Source organism: Seriola aureovittata, chromosome 1 (genome assembly GCF_021018895.1).
Source record: "Seriola aureovittata isolate HTS-2021-v1 ecotype China chromosome 1, ASM2101889v1, whole genome shotgun sequence".
NCBI classification, from domain to species: domain Eukaryota; kingdom Metazoa; phylum Chordata; class Actinopteri; order Carangiformes; family Carangidae; genus Seriola; species Seriola aureovittata.
Genome location: NC_079364.1, coordinates 6,936,559 through 6,963,380, shown reverse-complemented (window position 1 = coordinate 6,963,380; position 26,822 = coordinate 6,936,559). Strand labels below are relative to the sequence as shown.

General features: G+C 40.0%; 3 protein-coding genes across 4 annotated transcripts; 2 read left to right on the top strand and 1 right to left on the bottom strand.

Annotated features, from left to right (window-relative positions):
• The first annotated feature begins 95 nt into the window (after positions 1-95).
• Positions 96-11,859, top strand: zgc:158482 (uncharacterized protein LOC100009650 homolog). 2 transcript variants are annotated; one of them, XM_056374570.1, is made up of 10 exons: positions 96-663; positions 1,594-1,803; positions 1,910-2,068; positions 5,113-5,237; positions 6,805-6,999; positions 7,480-7,570; positions 7,777-7,975; positions 8,607-8,704; positions 8,850-8,980; positions 9,204-11,859. In XM_056374570.1, exons 1-10 carry the CDS (start codon positions 183-185, stop codon positions 9,378-9,380), a joined length of 1,866 nt encoding a protein of 621 aa, XP_056230545.1. In that variant the 5' UTR covers positions 96-182; the 3' UTR covers positions 9,381-11,859. The 2 variants fall into 2 exon arrangements, with proteins under 2 accessions (XP_056230545.1, XP_056230536.1); XM_056374561.1 differs by lacking the exon at positions 5,113-5,237 and adding an exon at positions 3,541-3,665 and having other exon boundaries at positions 98-663.
• Positions 11,860-13,375: 1,516 nt separating this feature from the next.
• Positions 13,376-17,746, top strand: LOC130168010 (long-chain fatty acid transport protein 2-like). Its single transcript, XM_056374583.1, has 10 exons — positions 13,376-13,950; positions 14,600-14,809; positions 14,935-15,093; positions 15,314-15,438; positions 15,613-15,807; positions 15,948-16,038; positions 16,129-16,327; positions 16,673-16,770; positions 17,097-17,227; positions 17,340-17,746. The coding sequence occupies exons 1-10, from the start codon at positions 13,470-13,472 to the stop codon at positions 17,511-17,513; spliced, it is 1,863 nt and encodes a 620-aa protein (XP_056230558.1). The 5' UTR covers positions 13,376-13,469; the 3' UTR covers positions 17,514-17,746.
• hdc (histidine decarboxylase) lies at positions 17,509-22,315 on the bottom strand. The gene is made up of 12 exons (XM_056374551.1): positions 21,759-22,315; positions 21,499-21,671; positions 21,297-21,410; positions 21,083-21,205; positions 20,837-20,974; positions 20,603-20,746; positions 19,995-20,061; positions 19,715-19,877; positions 19,487-19,577; positions 19,291-19,389; positions 19,009-19,110; positions 17,509-18,683 (listed from the first exon to the last, which is right to left on the bottom strand). The coding sequence occupies exons 1-12, from the start codon at positions 21,784-21,786 to the stop codon at positions 17,901-17,903; spliced, it is 2,025 nt and encodes a 674-aa protein (XP_056230526.1). The 5' UTR covers positions 21,787-22,315; the 3' UTR covers positions 17,509-17,900.
• Positions 22,316-26,822: the final 4,507 nt, after the last annotated feature.

Here is a 26,822-nt window from a genome sequence, read left to right as displayed (position 1 = left end):
CCTACATATTCAAACATCTGACCTTTTCTATTGACCTAACTAACTTTGGAGGGAATGCCCCGCCCCACTGAACAAAATCCTTATTTGCAGCATTCCCCATTTTGCAGCAGGAACTACACTTTTTTTCTTCTTCTTTTTTTTTTTTTTTTCACAGGAACTGTGGCTTTTAAACAAGAAGCAGGATGGAGATGTTTATTATTTCAGTCATTTTAGCAACTATCCTCATCACACCATTCGCATTGAAAACCTTGTCTCCTTATCTTTGGATGGATATTCTGTATTTCGGGGACCTACTGCGGATTTTCGTGAGGTTTGTGTCAAGGCGAAGAAGGAGACCTCTCTTCTTTGTTTTGGACCGTTTCTTGGAGCAGGCGGCCGCGCTGCCACACAAGCCTTTCATTGTGTTTGAAAATGAGATATACTCATACACTCACACGGATAAAAGGAGTAACCAAGTGGCCAACGCGCTCCGGGCTCAGCGCGGTTACAGAGCCGGAGACACCGTCGCGCTCTTCATGGGGAATGAACCCGCCTTCTTGTTCACCTGGCTGGCTTTGGCTAAGTTAGGGTCTCCTGTGGCTCTGCTCAACCACAACATCCGCACCAAGTCTCTGCTGCACTGCTTTAACTGCTGCAAGGCTAAAGTGCTGATAGCAGCCTCAGGTATGCATCTGTGTTTTTATGAACAAAACCTATAGGGAAAACCAGTTCTGCTCTTGTTGAATTCCGTCATAGGCTGCATTGATTTTTTTTTTTTTTTTTTTTTTTTTTTTATGGCCGTGAAACTAAAGTTTTCGTGTCTGGTTTGAGTTTAACCTCTGTCATGCCCAGAGATTCAAGCAGTTTTTAAAAGAAGTTATAATTTCTTTTTTCTTGGTACAGTGTAAAAGTCCATTTAACAATTTGGATTCCTTTTATATAAATAGAAGCGCACAAACAAATAAACAAATACAAGTTTTAAACTGACATAGTATACTGTACAGAGTTTTTTCTTTTCATCACAGTGGAGCAAGTGACTGGTGCAGCTGATATTTCCTAAGAGATGTAAAAGGGATTTGGAGAATTATCCTGGATGGAGCCCTGCCAGGATGATTCAGTGGGATTCATGGGACATGAGCTACTTATTCAATGGCGTTGACATACTAAAAATATTTGAGTTTAAATATTGATCTGAAATTATTTTATAACCAATTTTCAAGCTTCTGTGAAAAATGTAGATTTCTGTTTCTTTTGTCAGATGAAAAATGACGTTTTTGTTTGATCTACGTTCAGATACAAGAATCTGTGGTTTGACGAGACTCAGTATTAGAGCTCTTAAACAACTCAGGGCTGCAAATAGTACTTTTGTTCTCAAAACACTGCAGTGCACATTGTCATCGTCTCCTGAACTTCCTCCCATAGTTCACTAAAAATCCTCCAGCTTCTAGGCTCAGATGATTCTCAGTTACACACACCAAGTTCACACAAATAATTGAAGGTGAAACCTGGTCTTCCACTTGGCTTTAATCATACTTCGTCATAAGCTTCGTATTTCACTGCCAATACTGGGCCACTAGGCAAGTCTGCATGATTGTGCTGTATGACCCTCCCCAGAACTAAAGGACGCCGTGGAGGATGTGCTGCCCTCCCTGACAGAGCAGGGCGTCACCGTCCTCCTGATGACCAAACACTGTGACACACCTGGAATCGAGAGCTTCTCCGATAAAGTGGACGAGGCGCCGGACACCCCGCTCCCTCAGTCCCTCCGATCGCACATCACATTCAAAAGTCCTGCAGTTTATATTTACACCTCTGGAACTACAGGTACTGCAGTGGCTGCATTTGTCCGTTTCCTTTTCAGGTTCATGTGATGATAATATTTTCCCATAAGAATATGTCACAAGCCCGTTTGTGTCTTGCTGTATTTCAGGTCTCCCTAAAGCAGCTGTGGTCAATCAGAACCGCCTCCTGACAGCTCTGGCTGTTTTAGCTTCAAATGGTGTAACGCCTAGTGATGTCATCTACCTCAACCTGCCTTTGTACCACACAGCTGGATTTATTGTAGGCTTTATTGGCTCCATTGAGACAGGTGAGGCGATTGAGCTCTAGCTAAAACAGTTGTGGCCTCGGCTCAAAAAAGAATTTGTGTGAGATTCCTTGGAGATGGATGAGATAAAGAGTTGTTAGGTCGTTTCATGCATTTCAGGCTGTTAAATAATTAGTTATAGTTCGATGTGCACAGCGGTTCTTGTTGTACTGCTAATGCCACTGTTGACCTCAGCAGGGACGAGACAGCTGTGTTGCCAGGTGCTGAACCGCTGAAGACGCTGGAGTTATCATATTTCAGGCCAAACTGTTGTACAGCTTCAAAATCACCGTATCAAACAAACTGATTTGACATTTGAACCAAACAAAAGCTGTAAAGCACAAAGAGGTTTTGACAGGTGGGGTTGAAATCTAAGCAGAGATGTGATGGATAATTTAAAGCAGATCCAGGTTCAGGTTGTTGTTATATATTTCTGACAAGAGAAAATTGTCCTGCTCCTTAAGGCAAACAAACCATTTAAAAACCAATGGGTTTGCTGAAAAATGCATCGTCACAAAGCTGAAGAGAAAGCTGTTTTACTCGCGTCATAAAAAGTTAATGTTTTTGGACAGATGTCGTTTTCACAGGACAGCGACGATGACTTAACATACGATGAATAATCAGCTCTGAATCATTTTAATGATGTGCAAAAGCACAGAAACTATGACATGTTTACAATGTAGTAGCTACATTCAAGCACTGGCTTCCCACCATCAGTTTTATTTGATGCCGGAGATATCACTCCAAGCTGTTTCGATGGAGGTGCTCATACACCAGCTGTGCCCCGTGAAGAGACATGCAGGTTCCTGAAAGAAGGACCCCTGTTACATGGCCTTCACCGGGTTTACACAAAAGTGATGTCCCTGCTACCCCTTCTCCCTCTGGTTTTCCTGCCCCTGGGAAACCAAGAGAAAGAGTCTTTTGTCGCTGTGAAGCATTAATCTGAACAGAGCCGGGTCAAACAAGACCAGATTACCTCCACTTTTCTAAATGCTTTTGTCTAAATAGGCTAAAGTTCACACTGCTATAATACGTCAGGGTAGGCAGCCTGAGCTAGACACATATTAGGACATATCCAGTACAGCCCCAGAACAATCACAGTCCCGCAGTTCAATGGCATAGAGTTGGCTGGCATGAGTTTTTGGAAAATATTCAAATCTTACACAAAGCCCATCTTTAATTCAGTCAATTCAAAAATATAAAATGAATTTAGAAATAACTTAATACTGTAGTTAGTACTGTAGTTAGTGGTATTTGCAGATACATCTGAAATGTATTGGTGAATCATTAAAAAAAATGTAGATAAATGTCCCAAACAAACTAAATGTCAGCTGTGTATATCTACTTTTATAACTGAATATTTGAAGTTTTAAAAGGTTGTGAACAGTAGAACTTGCTGAATGGAAAAGCCATAAAAGTGAAGCTGAATCTGTTGTCAAAATGTCTTTTTGTTTTTTTACTGTCTTATTTTGAAGGGTCAACTATCATCCTGAAGAGGAAGTTTTCTGCCTCTCAGTTTTGGGACGACTGCAGGAAACACAGCGTGACTGTTATCCAGTACATCGGAGAGGTGATGCGTTACCTCTGTAGCACATCACAGGTGAAATGACTTTCACTGTTCCCGCCTTTTAACATCATGTTGTTCAGCCATTCAAAGCTCCCTGCTTCAAAACCTATAACTAAGCAGTATTGCCTTATTTCAGGATTGTTTAAGTAGGAATAATATTTGTTTTACAAATAAATAAAGCATATTGAAGATTGATAGCAATATTTTGTAACTTTTAAGTTTCTGATACTGCCCTTTAATTTTGATCATTTTTATGTATTAGTTTTTCCATTTAGTTTTCTCTGTAATGTAGAAAAGTCTCTGCAGCAGTGTCTTTGCCATGTTACAGTTACAACACCCATCTGAAACCCAAACCAGGGGCAATCTGTGTGAGTGTAGAGGCTTTTGGACAGAATTTAACTGGCCTAGAATTGAAATATATTAAAAGAAAATAGATATGTATGTGCAGTTTTATTCATCTGTAGTTGCGAAGGAGCTGCCATGATTGTCCCCGATGCCTCATAATTAAAAATATTGGTCTAATTTGTTGACAGCCCTATTTAATAACCTTCATCTATCAACCGAATGCCAATTTAGTTGTAATTACTAGAGATATTGCGACTCAAACAAGCTCACCCTGGAATCTCTGGCAGGGTGCTGTGGTCACCGTGCACAATCTTCTCTGCCATGTTAACTACTGTAAAACGTCTTTGCTCTGGACAGCTGCAGAAGCAGAGCCCTGTGAACTGGCTGCAGCGAGCTGCAGGAAGATCAAGTCAGAGATAACTTTCCAGTTATCTCCTGTACATTCCCACAGAGCTGCACAGCTGGCAAACCAAACCAAAATAGAAATAGTTAAATCTCGACTATCATGTTCCAGCCTTTTGCGTCATTATCTGTAGGGGTTTGAACAGCAGGAAACATTATGAATACAACAAAATTTTAGTGCTGTGGCAAATATTTAAAGATTCAAAGATATTTAATAATTGTGTACTTTTGTTATTTCTTGCAAATGTATCTGTTGAATTTAGGAGTACTGTAAACATTTTGTCTACATGTATGGCCATTCAGAGTATCAAATTGCATCACATGAAGTGCAGTCTCAATTTACTGCGTGACCCTGCACCAGTCAGAGGAGATGGTTTGTCTGTATCTGGTCACCTCTAGGAATAGATGCTGGCCTTTACTTAGGAAGCCCATCTTTAATTCAGTCAATTCAAAAATATAAAATGAATTTAGAAATAACTTAATACTGTAGTTAGTACTGTAGTTAGTGGTATTTGCAGATACATCTGAAATGTATTGGTGAATCATTAAAAAAAATGTAGATAAATGTCCCAAACAAACTAAATGTCAGCTGTGTATATCTACTTTTATAACTGAATATTTGAAGTTTTAAAAGGTTGTGAACAGTAGAACTTGCTGAATGGAAAAGCCATAAAAGTGAAGCTGAATCTGTTGTCAAAATGTCTTTTTGTTTTTTTACTGTCTTATTTTGAAGGGTCAACTATCATCCTGAAGAGGAAGTTTTCTGCCTCTCAGTTTTGGGACGACTGCAGGAAACACAGCGTGACTGTTATCCAGTACATCGGAGAGGTGATGCGTTACCTCTGTAGCACATCAAAGGTGAAATGACTTTCACTGTTCCCGCCTTTTAACATCATGTTGTTCAGCCATTCAAAGCTCCCTGCTTCAAAACCTATAACTAAGCAGTATTGCCTTATTTCAGGATTGTTTAAGTAGGAATAATATTTGTTTTACAAATAAATAAAGCATATTGAAGATTGATAGCAATATTTTGTAACTTTTAAGTTTCTGATACTGCCCTTTAATTTTGATCATTTTTATGTATTAGTTTTTCCATTTAGTTTTCTCTTTAATGTAGAAAAGTCTCTGCAGCAGTGTCTTTGCCATGTTACAGTTACAACACCCATCTGAAACCCAAACCAGGGGCAATCTGTGTGAGTGTAGAGGCTTTTGGACAGAATTTAACTGGCCTAGAATTGAAATATATTAAAAGAAAATAGATATGTATGTGCAGTTTTATTCATTTGTAGTTGCGAAGGAGCTGCCATGATTGTCCCCGATGCCTCATAATTAAAAATATTGGTCTAATTTGTTGACAGCCCTATTTAATAACCTTTATCTATCAACCGAATGCCAATTTAGTTGTAATTACTAGAGATATTGCGACTCAAACAAGCTCACCCTGGAATCTCTGGCAGGGTGCTGTGGTCACCGTGCACAATCTTCTCTGCCATGTTAACTACTGTAAAACGTCTTTGCTCTGGACAGCTGCAGAAGCAGAGCCCTGTGAACTGGCTGCAGCGAGCTGCAGGAAGATCAAGTCAGAGATAACTTTCCAGTTATCTCCTGTACATTCCCACAGAGCTGCACAGCTGGCAAACCAAACCAAAATAGAAATAGTTAAATCTCGACTATCATGTTCCAGCCTTTTGCGTCATTATCTGTAGGGGTTTGAACAGCAGGAAACATTATGAATACAACAAAATTTTAGTGCTGTGGCAAATATTTAAAGATTCAAAGATATTTAATAATTGTGTACTTTTGTTATTTCTTGCAAATGTATCTGTTGAATTTAGGAGTACTGTAAACATTTTGTCTACATGTATGGCCATTCAGAGTATCAAATTGCATCACATGAAGTGCAGTCTCAATTTACTGCGTGACCCTGCACCAGTCAGAGGAGATGGTTTGTCTGTATCTGGTCACCTCTAGGAATAGATGCTGGCCTTTACTTAGGAAGGCCATATCGAGTAACTTGGCAAGTAAATTTCCCTGTACGAGTATATAACTGAAGGGTCACTTTCATTACAGTAAATTACATTTCTTATACAGAGTTTGTATGGGTTTTTGAGAGGTGAGTATTTTGAAGTCACACAGAAATATTTTTGCTTGTGTGAATAGTTTCTAATGTCAGATTCTTACATATAGACAGGGATTAGGTGTACTCCATCAGAAAGGTTTCTAATGCTAATTAAGGGCCTAATTAGATGACTGATATGAGTGTGATTAGAAGCCGTGCACTTTATAAACAGCCTGGCAGAATGCTGACAGGTGCCCCCCCCCCCCCCCCCCCCCCAAAAAAAAAAAAAAAATCATTGATTTCTGTTATATGCTGTTATAGCAAAATGCTTGATCTGTTTATTTTTATTTTCATGTGAAAATACAGAGAGAAAATGACAAGGACCATAAAGTAAGACTGGCCATTGGTAATGGTGTCAGAGCAGACGTATGGAGAGAGTTTCTCAGTCGCTTTGGGAACATTCAGGTCCGAGAGTTTTACGCCTCCACTGAGGGAAATGTGGGATTTATCAACTATGCGGGGAAAATTGGAGCCATTGGACGTGTCCACTTCTTGCATCGGGTAAGGATGAGATCATCCAAAAACAAAAAAACGTTTATATTTCTGTTAACTTAGTTGAAATTTGATAGATTTAATACCTATGTATCAGGCTGTGTGATCCCAGCTCAACCTCTGAGCTTTCATCAGCCTCTCATGGCGGAGCTCGGAACAGCTGTTTGAGCCTTTCATCCATTTGCTGAGTCTAGTAGAGGACCATGAATGTGATGGGAAGCTCTGGAAAAGCTTGTAAGATGACCTTGAGTTTACCAAACGTACTGATCCCAGGTTCAAGAATGAGTTTCCAAACAGTATTTATTTAGCAGTTCAAAAGAAATGATTATTTTTTTTTATGCATCATTGGAGCTGATTCCAAAACATTCTGCATTGTGTTTGTATGTATCAACAATATGATGACATGTACACAGTGGTTTATTCTGTTGGTATGAAGATTAACTGGGCACATATTTGACATATTACTGATGTCGTAACCTCCTCCTGTAGAAGCTGTTTCCCTACACTCTTGTCAAGTATGACACAGAGCGAGATGAACCAATCCGAGACGCCAATGGCCTCTGTGTGGAGTCGCCCAAAGGTGAAGAAACAACTGTTAATATAAAATACTGAATCACACATTTCTCTATGCACTTTATAGAGATTTTTCTATACTCATTTTATGCATTATGACACTTAATATAATATCTAGATCAAGTAGTCTGTTTACAAACCAAATCATAACCCTGGTGATGGAGCAAGTAGTGCATTAATAACGTCGGTAACGTCAGTGGCTTTTTCTTTAAGGTGAGACGGGACTGCTGGTGTCCAAGATCACAGACATCGCTCCTTTTGTCGGCTACGCCCAGAGTGAGGAACAAACGGAGAGGAAAAGACTTCGGGACGTTCTCAAGAAAGGAGATCTTTACTTCAACAGTGGAGACCTAATGAGGATTGATGAGGACAACTTCATTTACTTTCAGGATCGTGTAGGTGACACATTCAGGTAAAGAGCTCTTGTGCACTATGATTTTTATTTTGACACTTGTTTATTTTATTTTATTTTTTTACAGAATAACTGTTTATAATTTTTACACCTTAGTATCAGCCATATTACACAACGACAAATTAAAGACTTGAACAAACAGAGGATGAAACATCACAAGGTCGCTGACTTTTTACTGTAAAAGGTCAAAAGCACAAAATAGTCAGTGAAAAGATAGATGCCATTTGTGTTTCAGTTTCTGTCGTGTCACCTCTTGTAGCTTTTTAGGAACAGGATAAAAATTCTCTACTCTGATAAGAAAGAAAGAATCAAACAAAGGCGTTATGATGTTTCCTTTTCTTTCAAATGTGCTTTTGTCTTTCCCTTATATTTTCATGGATAACTTCTTGCTTTAATCTTTCAGCAGTAAACAGTAAACCTCCCTGCATGTCATGCACCAGGCTCCTTTAGAAAAGCTTTGAAATTGTGGGTAAACTTGTATTTGCTGTGTCACTTTTAGCGTGCAAAGAGAGGACATGTTTTTCTTCCCCCACATGCACATACCTGTAAACTGTGCTTTTGCCTCATGTGCTAAAAAAACTAACAAACAAACTTATAGGCCTTTAAAGCCGTAACCTCTTTGATCCCACAGGTGGAAAGGTGAGAATGTGGCCACGACCGAGGTGTCTGACATCCTGACCATCAGTGATTGTCTCAAAGAGGCAAACGTTTATGGAGTCCAAGTGCCAGGTGATGGTCATTTCCTCCTCCTGTACATTCTCCCAGTGTCGCTAATGAGAATATCTTGACTTCCAAAAGGCAGATCATTGAAAAGAGATATTGATTTTGGTAATGAATCAGTTTTTTTTTTTGGTTTTTTTGTTTGTCAATGCAGGACACGAGGGCCGGATAGGAATGGCAGCTGTCACTGTGGAGGAAGGCGCCCAATTTGATGGAAGTCAAATGTATAGCCATGTGGTCAGCTACCTGCCCTCATATGCCCGACCTCGCTTTATAAGGATACAGGTAATTTCTTTTCACACACGCACTTTGCTGAATTTCACCAGGTACATTGAATTAAAAAAAAAAAAAAAACTATTAATATTTGAAAAACAAAAAAAAAAAATGTAAATAACAAAGACTGGGATCAATGTTTATGCCACATTGTCAGAGTTGCTGCCGCATTTTCGATGATATTCTGACACACCTGAGTATCTTAGAGAGTATCCTGTACTTTTCTTCCATGTAGAACGCTGTGGAGGTGACTGGGACTTTCAAGCAGATGAAGATGAAGTTAGTGGAGGAGAGTTTTGATCCAGGACGTATCCAGGACCCTCTTTATGTCCTCGTCGATAATGAGAAGGCATACATACCGCTGACGGCTCCGGTCTACTCCTCCATCATATCAGGAAACATCAAACTATGAGCCGGTTCTTAGTGTTCACTAACTGCGTACTTTTCTGACTGGCTGCATTGATACTTTTAATAGTGAACTTCCAGCTCAGGGACAGAACAAATCTCAAAGTATGACTTATACAGTATGTAGTAAAGCAACATGGAGACATAAACATCTTTATCAATAGCAGTTCATGGGAGTCAAACGTTTTAAATGTAAGGATTAATCTCAGGGGCCAGAGTCAGCCTGCGAGGAGTGGAGGGAGTTTGATCATGTAAATGATATACATATACTAACTGACAAGTGGTAATATAAATAGTGTATTTACTAGCAGGATGAGGATCGCTGTTTCTACAGTAATCAGTCTAATAATGGTGTGGAGAAGTGTCGCTGTTGGGGTGATCGCATCAAAGACACAACATGGATAAACAGTGTACAGTCTAACAGTCTTCATGGAGGGCAAACTATAATGCAGTGGCTATTCGACGTTCTCTCACAGGTAGTATCTGATGTACTCAACAGATTACTTTGTTTTTAGGAAAAATGTAAGTAGCGTGTAGTGGTTTTAGAATGACTTATTATAAATTACTTTCCTAAACATTAAAGTAATTCCTGTTGTAAAACCAGAACTAGTTTTCATGTTTATGTCTCACTCATCATAGTCACAACAACAGCACAAATTTTCAAGTGTGACGTATGTGGAAAAAACCACAAGGTGGAGACAAATGCACACGCTGTCAGAGTCCCTGCTTCAGTTCACAGGGATAAACAGTGCAGTACTAGAAACAGGACAGTGACAAAAATGTTGAGCAGGACACCTGAAAAATTACACCTATATGTGATTTTTTTTTTTTTTTTTTCAACATCCTGTTTCAAAACCATGTGCATTATAATTCTATACTGACTAACGCACTAACATTCCCCAGGGCTAAAACTATGAAAACCTTCGGTCCTTTAATTAACTTTAAACTTTAATTACTTTAATTAATCCAACTTTGACAATTAAAACTGTACTTTACTGTCAAGCGCGGTCTGTTTTAATCAGTTACTTGTTTTCCTTGTTCCTGCTGTCGGCTGAACTGTGCCACAAAGCAATGATGTTAAGCAGTAAGTAGGGAGACCGGGGATGGTTGTAACAAAGGGATAGTTGTAACAGCATCACTTTCACCAATAAGGGATAACATAAGAGTCATGTGATCAATTTCATGTATATCCACTTCCTCCCTGATCTTGCATGTGAATTTGGATGGCTGTGAGAGGAAGTGTGCAGATTTTACAGTCAAAACATCAATTTTCAGGTAAGAAAGTAATTTTTGGGACCAAGTCTATATTTTGATTAGTACTGATGCTGTTGAAGTTTGAATTAGGTAACTTGTATCGGGTAAGAGAGTAGGTTCTTACGTAAAATGTGAGTCATTTCATCCATGCTAATTTCAAACCACCATGCTGATACAGCTAGGTAAACATTGGCTGACAGGGGTGGGGATAGTTGTAACACCATATAAGAAAATGTTACAACCATCCCCATAATCACAATTCACATATTTTCTCTATCCTACTCCTTTTTTTCAGTATGCCAAGACAGTGGGCGAGGAAAACAAATAGGGGTGTGCCTGCACATGTACTTAAAGTTGCATCAGATGAAGTGAGGCAGGGAAAAGCAGTGAGGTCAGTCACCAAAGACTACTCCATCTGCCATGTGAACAAGGTTCAAGAAAGCTGCCCAGTGTGGGCTATCACAGCAGTCAAAAAGTCTTCAATGCACAGTAGTCCCTCTACTGTAAGACCATTTCCCAAAGCAGGGCCAAGAAAGACCACTGGTACGACAAGGATAAAGTCAGACATCTACACAGATACAAGCAGGCCTTGGAGGAAGAAGAAAAGAAGAGTAGTAAGAAGAATGTGAAAATGGCCATATTTGGAAAGAGGAAACGCAAACAAAATAATGCAGAGAGAAAGACAGCCAAAAAGAGATCCAAGAAGAACAAGGATAAGGGTGAGGACACCCCAGATGAAGATGATTTTTGAATTGTGTGCATGGAGCCCTTTGGAAATTCCAAACCCAAAGAAAAGTGGATCAGATGTGTAAATTGCAAGTTCTGGGCCCACGAAAACTGCACCCCTGGAAAACCCACATACATCTGTCACCACTGTGACTCTGATCACTCTGATTAGATGGATAACACACACAGATACACACACTCAAGTTCATGTTTTATCATTTAAGACAGACACAGTATGCATGTTTGTTGTTTTACTAATTGTCAAACGTCTTCCTGTAATTTTACATGGATTATGAGCTACTTCTGACCTCCTGCTGAAGGTTTCCATTTGTATGTGTAACATTCATAGGTATTATCAGGATATGTTCTTTAAAAAAGCTCTTTTAATGTTAACACTGACACTGTTCTTCATTTAGCCATCAGTGATGAGTTATTTTTGTTCTTAGTGAAGCACAGGAAGATGCTTTAGTGTTGGCACATGCACAATAAACTTATATAGATGCATATTTTGTGGTGTAGTCTCAGTTTTTAGTTCTTCAATCTTGCTGTTACAATTTACCCCAGGTTGTGTTACAACATACCCTGGTAGTGGGGTAGGTTGTAACAATGGCACTCCTTGCATTTGACATCAAATAATGAATTCTGTGATATAGTTGGAGAAGTTAAAAACATTGCTATTTGTAGTAGACAAATGAGGGTACTTTGTATCAAAATCTGAGTACCCTACCGCAAACATTCTGCAAGTTATAGGAGCTGAGTCAAAAAGTGTTACAACCATCCCCGGTCTCCCCTATAGTTTTCTCAGTGTTCACACTAATTTGAGTTCAAAGTAAATGTGTCAATGATGCAGAATGATATTTGGGAGCCCTTGCTGAGGGTCACAACAGGGTCATTAAAAGGCCGAAGACAAATGTGTTGCAATGATTGTACAATGGCCCTATGCTTTGTAAGGTCATTATCCTTTGTAAGATCATTTTAATTTATTGCGCAAGAGCAGTTGTTCCCGGCCTGGGTAATTATGAGTTTTGTGAGTTTTAGAAATATTTTTAAAGTTTAGTTTCTCATCTTGTAACTGGTCCAAGGTCGGAGAGAGGATGAGCAGTAAAAGCATAAAAACGGCTGATACTTTTCACTGTTGGCAGCAGTTCATAATTTGAAACACAGCCCATGAGTTACAGTGTAATTATGTGGTATGAATGGTTCCAACTGGTTAGGGAACAAGTGAGTAATCATTTAGAAGGAAAGGCGTAATAAATACCACAAGTGTTTTTGTAAATGCTGGGTATCAACGGGATACAATACAAAACTGAGGTTTTGGGAAAATGGTGTTAACTGTGTAATAAAAGAGTTAGACTAAGGGGGGGACAGCCACACATTATATTACAGCCTGCATGGTTCTTACAGTGTAATTCAAAGAATTAAAATAATTACAAGGTTCATGCCATTTTTGATCCATCTACATCATCTACATAATAAATATAAAAGAAGCGACTAATAACAAAGGTGTTGAATTGGAGTGAAATAAAGGGCGGCCCGATAGCCTCAGAAAACTCTGTTTATTTTCCATACATTAATCATATTCATTCACCTTAGTTTAAAAGCACCGCTTTAAACAATTGTAACTGCAACTGATCAGATAATGTTGGTGATGGAGTTAATTAATGTTGAATAACCTTTATGATTATGGTTAAATTAAATCTCGTCAAGCGTGACGTGTAATTATTAAGGCGGTGCAAGTCAGACACTTCCTTTTTACACACGGAGATCATATATCCCCAGACTTTTGTTGCCAGTTTTGTGCCCTTCGTGAAAGTAAAATTTAAAAGTAAAACAGTTGTTCGTTCTTTCATTCTCTTAATCTTCTTCTACAATCATTTGTTGGCACCATGGTTCATACAACGTATACGCTTAGGTTTAAGACTGTTTCACCATAGCATCATGAACATCTTGTTTCCACCCAGGAGCAAGACGATGACTCTTCTGAAACACCTAAAGAGGGAGGCTCAAAGTTCAAGAGGCGTAAACTGCAGGTCTCTGTGCAGATATCATTTGCTGTTTCTGAGGTGAATTTTTTCTGTTCTCTTGCAGCAGTAGGACTGGTACATTTCTCCTCAAAATGTTTGCTTATATTCTATATACCGTTGTTACGGGTTTGGCAATTTTGCCATTGTTGCTTTACGCGAGAAACCCTTATTTTTTAAGAGATTTAAATTACGCAATCACTGCCATTCAAATCGCCATACGCGTGGGCAAGTTCAAGAGGCAGAAACCTTTTTACAGTGTTTTGGACAGTTTTCTCGACAAAGTGGCGAAGCAGCCGGATAAGAGGTTCATGCTGTTTGAGGAAAGCTCCTACACATACAGCCAAGCCGACAAAGAGAGCAACAAGGTGGCCAGAGCTCTGTCGACGCATGCCCAACTGAAGGAGGGGGACACGGTGGCCCTGTTCTTGGGCAACGAACCGCAGTTTGTGTGGATGTGGCTCGCACTGGCCAAGCTGGGATGCATAGCTTCTCTACTGAACAACAACATCCGATCCAAGTCTTTGCTGCACTGCTTCTCCTGCTGTGAAGCCAAGGTCCTGGTCATTGGTGCTGGTAAGCTGAAATCCTCCATGTGATCATAAAATAAATGTCAGGTTTTCTGCATTATTTATTTGCTGCACAACGAATACAAGGTGGCAGTGGTGTGTCACATAAACCTGCATTTATATTTCAAATACCAGTTCATGATCAGTACAGTCTTGTGCAGGAATTGAATTGTCCTCTTCTTTAATAGATTATCATTGATTTTATTTTTGTATCCTCCTGTGAATTTGTTCTCGGCTGATATGATGCTGATATCAATATTTGGGAGTTAAGCTTTAACTATATGTATTCTGATGATTACTTTCTTTCACGTAAACACATATCATGAACACACAGCCTGGATACTGACTCTTGTGTTATATGTCAGTTCTCTCTGGTGGACAAACTATAGAATACATACACTATTATTAAATTACCTCCAAACCAGTGTGACTTTCCTGTGCTGCAACTTCTTGTTACTTATTGGCCAACATATAAACCGATACCCATGTGTCTACACAAGGCTGACATCAGCCGACGTATTAGGGCAGACATCAGTCTAGTTCTAGTTTGAAGAATATTGAGAGCTACTGAGAACCAGAGTTGAATTCCTTGTTTTGCTGTTTTATTGTTACTGCATCGAAGCCTTCACTAGCTCTCTTTTGCCTGTGTGCGTCAGAATTACGAGGGGCCGTGGAGGAAGTGTTGCCCACTTTGAAGCAGCAGGACGTCCGTGTGTTTATCCTCAGTGATGACTGTGATGTGGAAGGCATTGAAAACCTCTCTGATAAAATCCAGCAGGCCTCAGACCAGCCTCTGTCTCCTCAGCTAAGGGCCAACATCCACATTAAGAGTCCCGCGCTGTACATCTATACCTCAGGAACCACAGGTGATCTGATGGCTTTTATTTCACCTTCCCTTCTAATCTGCTTTGACATTTTTAGTGCTCGGGCCCCCGAGCAACAGAAATATCACTATGCTACACCTGCTTCTAATGGCAATGTTGTCTGTTAGGTCTTCCCAAGGCAGCTGTAATCAACCACGAGAGGCTATGGATGGCATCTTTTCTTCAGTGGGTTGCTGGCGTACGCTCAGACGATATCATCTACATATACCTGCCTCTCTACCACAGTGCAGGCTTTCTGATGGGACTTTGTGGAGCCATAGACAAAGGTAACAAACCAAACAAATTGTACTAAACCATCAAAGAACTACAAAACATGATTTCCAGGCTGCATCCTGAGGTTCAGTTTATTAAAGGTTAAACTAACAGGTATATGACCTCAAATAACAGGCAGGTTGGCTCTTATTTTCACTGTTTGTATTTCAAAGTCCTAAAGTTCATAAGCTGAGTTATAACTTGTTACTGAAACCTGTGCCTCTTGATTTCTAGGCATCACTGTTGTTTTAAGGCGTAAATTCTCTGCCACTCACTTCTGGAATGACTGTAGAAAGTACAATGTGACAGTCATTCAGTACATAGGAGAAATTATGCGCTACCTCTGCAACAGCCCAAAGGTAAACCTCAGTATAATATCACATATGGTGATAATTAGTATTGTGCAAATGAAATACTTGAAGTTTGCAGGGGCTGCTATAATGCCTGCAGTCTGCTGTTTGTAATCTGAACAGATGGTGGACATTATGTGATGTTTATAATCCAAGTCTCACATCTGCCGCACTCTCCTCCAGAGAGACAATGACAGAGATCACAAAGTCCGATTGGCCGTGGGGAACGGGATAAGGGCCGACACCTGGGCTGAATTCCTGCAGCGTTTTGGGGACATTCGTATCTGTGAGTGCTACGGAGCGACAGAAGGAAATGTTGGCTTCGTCAACTACATTGGGAAAATTGGAGCAATTGGCAAAGAGCATTTTCTACACAAGGTCTGTTCTGTGCAAGACTTTTGCTGATACAGGGTTTCATTTCATCATTACAGTGTGAAGAGCATGTTTACCGAATTATGAGATACAATGTTCAAAACAAGTTCAGACAGTATGTTTCATTGCTTTGAGCTGTTTTCCAGATGGGATATTCATATGCACTCATAAGGTACGACACAGAGAAAGAGGAGCCAGTCAAAGACTCCAGAGGCTTTTGTATTGAAGTACCTAGAGGTGAGCCAATCTCCTCCAGCGAATATGCCCTTCCCTTAATCTTTTAGCTCCCACTAATGCATACCCTGTGTTCGATGATTTTACCCGCAGGAGAGACCGGTTTGTTGGTGGCAAAGATCGGAGAAAGAACACCTTTCAGCGGCTACGCCAAGAACAGGCAGCAGACAGAGAAGAAGAAGCTGAGGGATGTGTTTGTGAAGGGAGACCTCTACTTTAACAGTGGGGACCTCCTAAAGATAGACAATGAAGGCTTTATCTTCTTTCAAGACCGCATTGGAGACACTTTCAGGTGTGTGGATGAATCACACTGATCAACTTTGACAAGCTGAGCAAATAATGAAAACACTGGGCCCACATCTGGAAACAGTGCTAGTGGATAGATAACAGTCTCAAAAGCAGAAAACAACCTGGAAAATAAGACCAAATGAATGACTGGAAACTGAATTGAAGATATAGGAAAACATTAAATTTGGCTTTATTCAAGATGAATTTAGGTAACATAATTTCAAATTTGAGCAGCTGCACGCACCCTGGTTATATGCTTGCTTTTTAAATATTTGATTCCCTGTAGCTGTTAATATTAGATATTAAGAATCTTCATTCAATTATAATTTTGTATTGTCATCTCTTGCAGGTGGAAAGGGGAAAATGTGGCAACCACAGAGGTAGCTGATCTTTTGCTCATGGTGGACTGCATTGAGGAGGCTAATGTCTATGGTGTGAAGGTGCCAGGTAATAATTACATTACTAGCAATAATTTCAGATGTGTAAAGGATGCACTCATCAGATGATGGTTATAGTGAGAGATACTTTTTAGTAAAAGCCTTTGGTCTGACCATTATGTCTGTTTGAGTTTGTGATTTTTAAAGATTCTGTAAAGTTTCACATGCATATTAATCATTAACCACTGTAATCATGAACCACATAAGATGAATTTGAAACAGCATGTATTTGAAATACTTGGGCATTTTCACTGCCAGAGTACGAAAGACACGAAGAGCTGTTTATGCTCTCGTTGTGAAATCCGTTCTCTTTTTGCCTTGACCTTGACTGATTAGGACACGAGGGAAGAATTGGAATGGCAGCACTAAAGCTAAAGGAAAGCATGGACTTTGACAGCAAAGCTACATATCGGCACGTCAAAAACCACCTCCCCAGCTATGCAAGGCCACGCTTCGTTCGCATACAGGTAAACACAGTCCTGCTGGATTTATATACGAGATTAGAGCATATGAAAAATCAGGACTTTGTCTAAAAATGTCTTGCAAGCGTTATATAACTATTGATTTCTGCTCTGGCAGGATGCACTGGCAGTGACCGGGACGTTTAAGCAAACGAAGGTGAAGCTGGCAGAGGAAGGCTTCAACCCTGCTGTCGTCACAAATCCTCTGTTCTACCTGGAGGACAACAAAGGCTACGTACCCATGACCCAGGAGATATTCAGCTCCATCGAAGAGGGAAGAATCAGGCTCTGAATGAGTTCAGTGTTTATTATTAGATCGTCAACCTCAAATATTACATTTGATTTTTAGGTTTTAGCTGATACAGGATGCCTAATAATGCTGGAATAACCTGCACATTGAGCGTGTCTGTGCAGCACATTTCATCAGCTACTTTACCTTCTGTGAGGAATGTTGTGCACTGAAATATTTCAAGTGATTTAATGTTGTTTGAAATACTTTTTAATAAAAAGATTTTAAAAACTTGATTGAAAATGAGCAAAGTAATCCCAAATCAATGATATAATTAGATAGTGATCTTCAATTTGAAGCTCAGCGCCAACACAGCAGTAAATTGTTTAATTATTAAATAGCTGAATTACTGTGTGTGTATGTACCTACTGTACACTGCTTTCAGGATCATTAGAGGAGCTTAGGTGCAGTGGCAGTTTCCAGCGGAGTGGGAGAGGGAGCTGTGTTGGCGATAGGAGAAGAAGACATACAGTTCATTCTCCTGCAGGTGGAGGACAAGTGTTTTTGAGCCGCCTGTGAAACCTTCAGGGGGCAGCACAGCGGGTGCCGACCACACTGCACCCACTGGTTGCAGAAACTGGGCACGCTGTAGAACTTGGTGAGCTTTTTCAGGACCTGCTTACCCAGCAGATTTGAAGGCATTTCTGTAACCTTAGTCAAAGGACTGGATGCTGGCGTTGATGGCGTGGGGAGAGCACCTGCAACATCTTTATGAGCAGGCCTTGTGTCAAAGTCGTAGCCGGACAGCGGCCCGACGTAAGTGTAAGGCAGAGGCTCGCTGTTGCAGCTAAGAGAGCGCATTGGTCTCCTAGAGCGATTCCAAGCCTTGTCAATCCACAGCTCCACTTGAGCTTTGTCCAGCATGGATGCGGCATCCTCTTTTTCATCAGACCTGGTGTCTGAGTTGGGGTCTTGGTTTTCTTCTGCTTCCATCACGTCGTCTTCCCCTGCCTTTGATCGGTCTGCGTTATTGGGACCCTGCGTCTCAGCCAGAAGAGTGGAAGCCGTTTTGGAGATGATGCCCCAGTCCTTAAGGATGTCATTTGCAGTAGTGAACTGTGAGGTCACCGTGAATCGGATGATGCGCGTGGTGTGAATGTCGGCAGGGATGAGGTACATGGTGCCTGACCGGGTCAGTCTCCTCAACAGCTCCTGGGTCAAAGCATTTCCTCCCTACAATAAGAAAATAATATATTCATAAACATCGCAGGGCCAAACGAGCTCAAAGCTTCCAAACAAAACGAAAGCATTTCCAGCAACATCAGTTTTAAGGTTTCCACTCTTTTTAATGATCACTGATATTGCTCTCACCTTCACATGCGCTTGATAAGAACCAGTATAGTAACTCACCTTTGAACAAGGTATGACTAGGTGACTGAAGTTTATACGTCTCAGTAATGATTAGCCAGTGAAAGATACGATGCCTAACAAAGAACTAACTTTAACACAAACATTTTTATAGTGTACTGATTAGATAGTTCAAAGTTGCGCTACATACTTTCAGGCAGAAGACCACCAGGCCAAGGTGCCTCGCAGCAGGAACCTCAAAATTTGGGTCTCTCCTTATGTGAGACTCTAAGAGTTTTGCCATCTCGATCCCCTGAAAACAACAGAAAAACAAAATACACATTTAAATTCTGAAACTTTAAAATAATTATGGTCTTTGCCACATCAGAATTCTCTACAGTAAATAAACTTGCTAATTTGATCCTTATTTGATGATCCTGGATTTTATTTATCTCTACAATTATTTGCAGGAAGAGAACTGAATGCCTCTTACATGTCTGATATGAGCCTGGAGGTTTTTCAGTCCAAAGGAGCGCATGACAAACCAGAGTTTGAGAGAGCGGAAACGTCGGCTGAGGGGAATTTGCCAGTGCTGAACAACAGAGAGAAGAAGAATCACTGTTATTCGATTCAATTATTCACTATAATGGTTGAACATTTTATTTAGTGAAGGTGTGAAATTATCATACCATAAAGTCAGTGGCTGCCTGTGAGTTTTCATGTCTGAGATAAACAGGGTCAACACTGAAGGTCTGTTGAAGCTTATACTTATCCTTTACCCTGAGAAAACAAAGTTCAACCATTTTACCAGCCAGCAACCATCCTTCATATTCACCTTTGATTTATTAGTTATTAATTCCAGATAGATAATGTTTATTTCTAAAGAAGGGCAATAAGGCTTCAGCGTTCTTAATCACCAGAAAGCTGTGCAGTCAAAATGCACCATCATCCACTTGGAAGGGTTAAAGACAAAAGAGTGGGCAAATTCGATGCCCTCCAGTGACCAGCGGAGCTCAGGACAGAAGTAGGCCGAGCCAGCATACGCAGCATCGACATGAAGCCACAGGCCCTCTTCCGCACCTGGAAGAACAACAGTTTCTATACGAGTATACTGTACTATAATAATACATGTCAGTGTTTGACTTTGCAAAGAGTGTTAGAGTAGACATCGCTGTGTGAGTGAATCTGAAGACATACACACTGGTCCCAGTTCAGATAGCTTGTCGAAGGCACACACTCCTGTAGTTCCCAAAGTCGCACACAGCTGAACAGGAGAGAAACAAAATCACATGGTTTTAATTATGTTTAAAAACACATATTGTGTGTACATAATTCAGTTAAAATCTTACCACTTACCAATTTCCATACTTTACTTTTTTTAGTTGTTTGAGTTGTTTTTTGGGGGTTTTTTTTTTTACCCTCTAGGCATCATCATTTCGGTTTCATTTCAATACACTGTCAAAGTGAACCAGCTCTTCGCAGAGGTGAAAGAACTGTATTAATCAGTTTTATCAGCAAAAAGTACTTAAGTAACAAAAATAAAAGTAGTAGTTTTGTGGTATTATGTCGTCTGTGACTGATATATTATCATACATGACATTAGTAAACAGTGTTAAGTCAAGTTTCTGTAAGCTTCATGACTCTTGATCTGGCATGAGGCATTTAGGAAATATTACGCTTTCAAAGCTAGTTGGCAGTATTGCGAAACGTGATATCAAAAACACTAGTATGATTCTTAAACTGCCCACAGAGGCACCCCCAACACCCTCATTATACCCACCCGTCCTTCGGTTTTGTATACGTACCATGAAAGGGACCAGTCCCATCCTCCTGTCTTCTTGTATGGCCTGTTTTAAAGTGTCTCCCCTCAGAGACAACTGCTCATCAGTGGGCAGAAACCTGATCTTCACCAGAGAAATCAGACCTGCCTTTTCCACTGATGAATGAGCCTATAAAAGCGGTCACTACATCAAATCAGTTCATCAGCTTATTTCATCACATTGATGGGGAACTACTGTAGAAGAAGCGGTTACACGGACCTGATCTGAAGCGTAGGCCACCAGCCTTGAATTTAGGAATGAGTCGTCCACTTCCTGGTCGACCTCGGCCCGCAGCTGCAAGATTTTGTCTTTCCTGGCTGCCAGCAGAGCAACCAGTGTACTCTCGCTGACTGTGCTCTAACAGGAGAGTCGAGGAGAAGAGGAAACTAATCAGCTCTCAGTTACCACAGAGACTGTTGTATAAAGGTTTTGAGTTTAAGATAAACAGATCAAGGTGTCATGAACCTGCAGTATGCCTCCACCTCTGCTGTCAGGATGGTGATGCAGGAAAAAGGAGGGGAGCCCCAGAGCTTTACACAACCAGTCCATCACATTCATTTCCAACTCTGTACATGCTGGGCTAGAGGCCTGTGCGAAACCAGTATCAATATCATTCATCACTGTTGTGACATTTTTTAAAGTGGAGCGAAAAAAAAAAAAAAGTGGGTTGTCCCCTTACCCAGGTGAATCCAACACAGTTGATGGCATCGGCCAGCATGTCCCCGAGCATAGAGGGCCATGAAGTCAGACTGGGGTAGTAGGCGTGCATATGAGGGCTCTGCCAGTGAACCACCTTCGGGGGGGAAAAGATGACAAAATACTTACTTCTTTGCTGTAGTTTCAAATGGCTGATATGATGATAGGCGACAATAGGAACTTACTCCTGGCATGACGACTTTCTCAATGTCGTTGAAGATAGTCTCCCAGTCCTCCGGCTCTGTAGGCGCAGTATCAGGGAGAAGCTCCTTCATGTAGCCGGGTTTCACATCTGGAATCACCCTCCTCTCCCTGATGGAGCCCAAGTACTGTGTGATGTAGTCCACCAGCTCCTTGCCTGATCAGGAATAGGTATTATTTGCAGTGAAATACAACATTAACACAGACAAAGAGAGTAGATATAGTGAAATGGACTCATGATTACCCCTGCGATTGTATTCCTCAGCCTGCATTTTTTTTTTTTTTTTTTAACGATGAGAGCTGTTTGAGTTACTTCGTTGTGTGTAACTTGTGGCTAGAATGATGCTTTGTGTATTCAGTAGCAGAGATCACAGACCTATATAGACCCTGTTGTGAAGAACACGCCCTAAATTGGTGACGCATTTGAACCACCAAAGAAATGCCCTCCACGTGTTCTTTCCATCATTGGGATTGTTGGTCATATCACCCATTGACTCCACACTTGCACCAAATATTTACCCTCATTTGGTGGTGATGGTTTACTAATTCATATTTCCGTGAAATTATATTGTATTAACCATAACGGGGCAATTCTGTATATCAAGAGTGTAATTGATTGCACGTCATTATAACTTCAATATACATCAGTCGCCCTGCACCCGAAATAAATTCTTTTGATGTGTAAAAAATGAGCTGAAAATGTCCCTGTGTAATTATTTCATGTCATATATAATATACATTTAAAATGTATCAAACACATCTACAACATATTGCAGCGATTCATTTAAATACATTACATATTTTTACTATATAAACTTGACTATAAGATCAATAGCTAATGTACAGTCGTATTTTGCAATATATTAAACAATGATCAAAATCATCTACTATGTTTCGTAAAGTATATTTTGATTCCTTACATTATCAGATTGCTAAAAGTCTGACTGATGCACTGGTACATACTGTATGTAGCATTTTACTGTTGTAACTGACTGAGGTGAAGCTAGTTTAATTACTTTACAATTTAGTCCAGAATCAGAATCAGAATCTGGTTTATTGCCGGTAGATTTTCAACATACAAGGACTTCAGTCCCGGGATCCAGTATAGGGTTTCAACCTAGGTTTAGGGTTGGGGTTCAGGCCTCCTCCAAAGGGTTACAGGGGTGGGGATGATCAGGGGAGGGCTGTAACTAACTACACTTACACTTACTTTTACTTGAGTACTGTACTTAAATAAAATGTTGAGGTACTTGTGGCCCAAGTATTAGAGCAAATGTTAGAGAATGGTCTGAAACATGAACCCAGATTTGTCTAGCAGAACATTGTTTTTTTCTGTCCTTGTATCTCTTATCTTGTGACCCTTTGAAGGCAGCAAACCCCTAGATTGGGAACCACTGGATTAAACTACAAAACTGTGTAAAAAGTAGTTCAAATAAGATCCAACTTGAGCAGCTGCTACAACAGTAAAAGGCTGTGTACACACTGGTGCAACAGAACTAAAAATGTAATTCATCATATCAGTATATTTTCGGTGAAATAATACTTAATACTTTGGCTAAATTTAGCTGATAATACCTCTGCACTTTTACTGAAGTAGAATTTTAAATGCATGACATTTACCTGTCCGTCTGAGTACTTCTTCCACTAACACTGAGGAGTTATGATTGATAATTATTTCCTACCCTCATTAATCAATGAGAGTAGGAAATAAATAAATAAAGAATAAAGAAATGAAGAAGAGACACAGTTTTACTGCACAAACTTCTTTCTTTTCTTGGACTTTTGCTTTTTTGTGAAATATTGTATATTGATAATATGACTTCTCTGGACCTCAGTTATTTAAATGAAATTATTATTTGTTTAAAATTACTCTTTGGTTGAAGTAGCGGTCACATATTTTGGTAAATACACAGAGGCTATTCCCTTTATTTCTTGCTGGGAATCAGATTGATACCACTCTTAGGCTTTATCTGTATGGTAAATATGTAGCTGGGGCCCGCTCTGCCATTTCCTCCTCTCATCTTGCCCGAACATATTACAGAAGATGACTGTTAGAGAAAATCAGTATTTGTATTGGATGAAGACCTTTTGCAAACAAATAGAGAGGTAATGTACAATGTCTGAACATGCAATAATAGGATGAGGCAAACACGTCCATGTGACAGCTTATCTCTGCCTTTTAAACGCTGACAAAAGCTCGAGCAGCACCTGGACTGTTCACTCACTGCGCTCTTTACTTTGCATTGTGCTCGACATGTGCTAGATCTCATCTGCCTCTCTGGGGAAGCCAGTGGTCGGACACGAGTCTAACCGTAATTCAAACACACTAAGCACACATCTACAAACATACCAGGGGGACAATGATGAGAGGCAATCCATTAATTCTGTTGATTCAGTGAAGCTAATAAAGCACCAGGGGATGTTTATCCAAGCCATTTGAAACTGGTATTTCTATGAAATAATATTAAAACTGCAGGTTTAAAAAGTTCACTGGAATTTAATGTAGAAACCCACTATTGTTACATTAGTTATCAACCCCACCAAAGTCGATGTTTGCTGTTAATTTAGTCACATTTTAAAACATGGAAAGTATGTTTGTTTTCAACATACATAATAACTCACCCTAACCCATTTATTCCGCAGTTGAACTTAAACGCACAAGTTCTTTGAGTCTGAGCAATCTGACTTTTGATCAAACTGAAGGACAGCGGCAGGCAATGATTAGAGTAATGGTGTGTATGTGTGTGTGTGTGTGTGTGTGTGTGTATGTTTTAATACACAGAAATAAGTGCTATGTGACACTGGACACTGTGGACTATTGTGCGCCTTTCTTTACGTCTGGGAGTCCGAGCCTGATGAAAGCAGGTTCATAATTGTGCAATTGAAGCTCAGGCTCTGCATTGTGACATCAAAGTCAAAGTGCTTCGTGAAAGATCTTGTTCTGTTGCTTTCATTCAAATAGGCTGAATACATCAACATGACAACAGCCTACCACAAAGAAAACCCCAGGCTTGATAATACAAGCCTAAAGTCAGAAACAAAGAGGATGTGGCCACTTAGTTTGACATGAGGAGGAGCAAAAAAGACACACTCACTAATAGTGAGAAACCCAGGAGTGAAAAAAGGGAAACGGGAGCTAAGCATGCGTATATAAACTTGGCTTAATTGATTATTGATTAATTCATTTTTTTTAATTCAAGCCTTGTTACTGGAAGGTTGACTTTTGGACTCGTGGTATAAATCTGCAAATGGACAGTGAAAGAATACCACTAGCCCTTCCCTCATTACCACCACGAGGCGCCTGTGAACACGGACCTTATCCCCCAGCTGCTGCACTGGAGCTGGGTAGAGGCCAACACATCAGATCGGTTGTAATGGGCAGCTTCCAAGTGTGGATGTGTGAGTGTAAGCAGTGCATTCCTCAAAAATTCCTGCCGCCGTATGTGTGATCATTTAATAAACACCTGATCATTCTGTAAAGGACTGATCCAGTTCACTATACTCTAGGTCATAACAAAGACCAGCAGCAGCTAGTATTGTGCAAATACACTTTGGAGTAATCGGAGGAGTATGGGAGCAGAAAAACGACTAAAGTTGTTTTCATCTTGTTTGCGTCAGCTGCAGAAACCCAATATGGGAGCGGCTCTGGCTCTTTTTATAATTACACCTTCAGTGCATTAAGTACACTATTACTGCTGAATGAATAAATTGTTTGATGGATTATTTATCATCTCCTCATGTTACTGAAGATGGTGAGTCACTAAAAATCGTTGCCAGCATTATTTTTCAGCAGTTACAGATATGCAAAAACAAGAAGTCTTTATAGGCACAGTACAGTATTATATAATTTTAACATGCTTACAATGATTCTTGAGCTGCTGGCCTCCCCTCATTAAACAAATGCACGGGTTCCTACACACACACATTCCCAAATACGTACATGGATTCGGACACCATGTAAGTTCACCGGTGATTTCCTGGGAATCAGCACTGTCATGGAGATACACCCCTGAGGGTGTTCTTCACAAGGGCCTCCTGTGATCAATCAGCCTTGTTACGGCATAACAAGTGAACTGAGGGCAGCCCTTGTTGTAGACAACACCCCTTCTTTGTACTTGCAGTGGTTGTTTATTGTTCCTGTCAGTTTCTTTGTTTTTTTTTGTTCTGGTTGAGGGCCAGATGATGAATCCATGTCGCCCCCCAAAGCTGTAAATATTGTTGTGTAATGGAACAACTCAGTATAAGACAGAGCTCTGCCAAAATTCGGATGCTGTGTTTCTTCCTGCTGGTCGTATATCTCAGTAAAGTGAGGGACATTCCACCAACCTTGCAGTTCTCAACTAATAATTTCCGAAACATGATCAGTTTACTATAGTGTTTTAACTAGTTTTACTGATGACAATAAACAATCAAAAGCTTCAGACAACTTAAATGACTGAGTTATATTATTTAATATGTCCCCTGTATCAGTTTCAGAATAAGAGCAGGGTCAAATCCTGAGTTTTCACTTAGAATACTCTGGCTATCTGTTTTGTATATTGTACACACATCGATAGATTGTATCTTTAAGGTTTCTAAAATGTTGTTATTTATACTTCTGTTTACTGTTGCAACACTTTGGGCTGCATTTGGTGGAAACTGTTCACCTTAATTCTGCAAATAAAACATGATTCCAACAAAGTGATTCTCTTTCATTATGAAATACAGTAATACAGAGATAATTTCTTCTGGAGTAAATGTGACTTTCTTAAATATGCTTAGAATTTTTGTTTTGTTTAAATATGTTTGAAACACTTCATTTAAGATTACCCTAATAAGCACTACAGGTACATTGGCTTTAAATTGTATTTTTGTACAGGCATTGCAATGGATGCACTCAAGGGGTAAGTGGCCCCACTGAGACTGCATATGTTTATGCAAAGATCCTCTATATGTCTTTGGTATATGCATATGCCCATATTTTTGTGCTGTGCACCTGTGTACACATACTGTATACAGCAAAATAAAGCAGACATAAACATTTCATAAACAAGGAACATACAATACAGAAAGACACTATAGACTATAGCGTATAGACTAGTCTGTGCAAGGCAGTGCAAAGAAAACACCAGTACACATTGCAGGAATGCGTCTGACTGGTTTTGTGAACAGGTGAGGAAAGAATTTATGTGTCTGAAAATATTCAGACACATAAATTGAGCTTTAACCAATTAGGCTATGAATAAAAAGGATTGTGAAGGTAGTGGGCAAGGCAGAAGATGGGGGATTTTTTTGTTTTTTGGAAGTTGTCGGGGGGGTGAGTATTGAG

Bases quoted from the DNA above. Each gene is read 5' to 3' on its own strand.
- zgc:158482 (XM_056374570.1), top strand. From the start codon at position 183: ATGGAGATGTTTATTATTTCAGTCATTTTAGCAACTATCCTCATCACA. The intron at 2,069-5,112 runs GTGAGGCGATTG...CTTATTTTGAAG, and splicing joins TATTGGCTCCATTGAGACAG to GGTCAACTATCATCCTGAAG. The intron at 7,976-8,606 runs GTAAAGAGCTCT...TTGATCCCACAG, and splicing joins CGTGTAGGTGACACATTCAG to GTGGAAAGGTGAGAATGTGG.
- LOC130168010 (XM_056374583.1), top strand. From the start codon at position 13,470: ATGTTTGCTTATATTCTATATACCGTTGTTACGGGTTTGGCAATTTTG. The intron at 15,094-15,313 runs GTAACAAACCAA...CTTGATTTCTAG, and splicing joins TTGTGGAGCCATAGACAAAG to GCATCACTGTTGTTTTAAGG. The intron at 15,439-15,612 runs GTAAACCTCAGT...ACTCTCCTCCAG, and splicing joins ACCTCTGCAACAGCCCAAAG to AGAGACAATGACAGAGATCA.
- hdc (XM_056374551.1), bottom strand. From the start codon at position 21,786: ATGCAGGCTGAGGAATACAATCGCAGGG. The intron at 20,975-21,082 runs GTTCATGACACC...CTCTCCTGTTAG, and splicing joins GAGGTGGAGGCATACTGCAG to AGCACAGTCAGCGAGAGTAC. The intron at 19,390-19,486 runs GTATGATAATTT...TCTGTTGTTCAG, and splicing joins AGGCAGCCACTGACTTTATG to CACTGGCAAATTCCCCTCAG.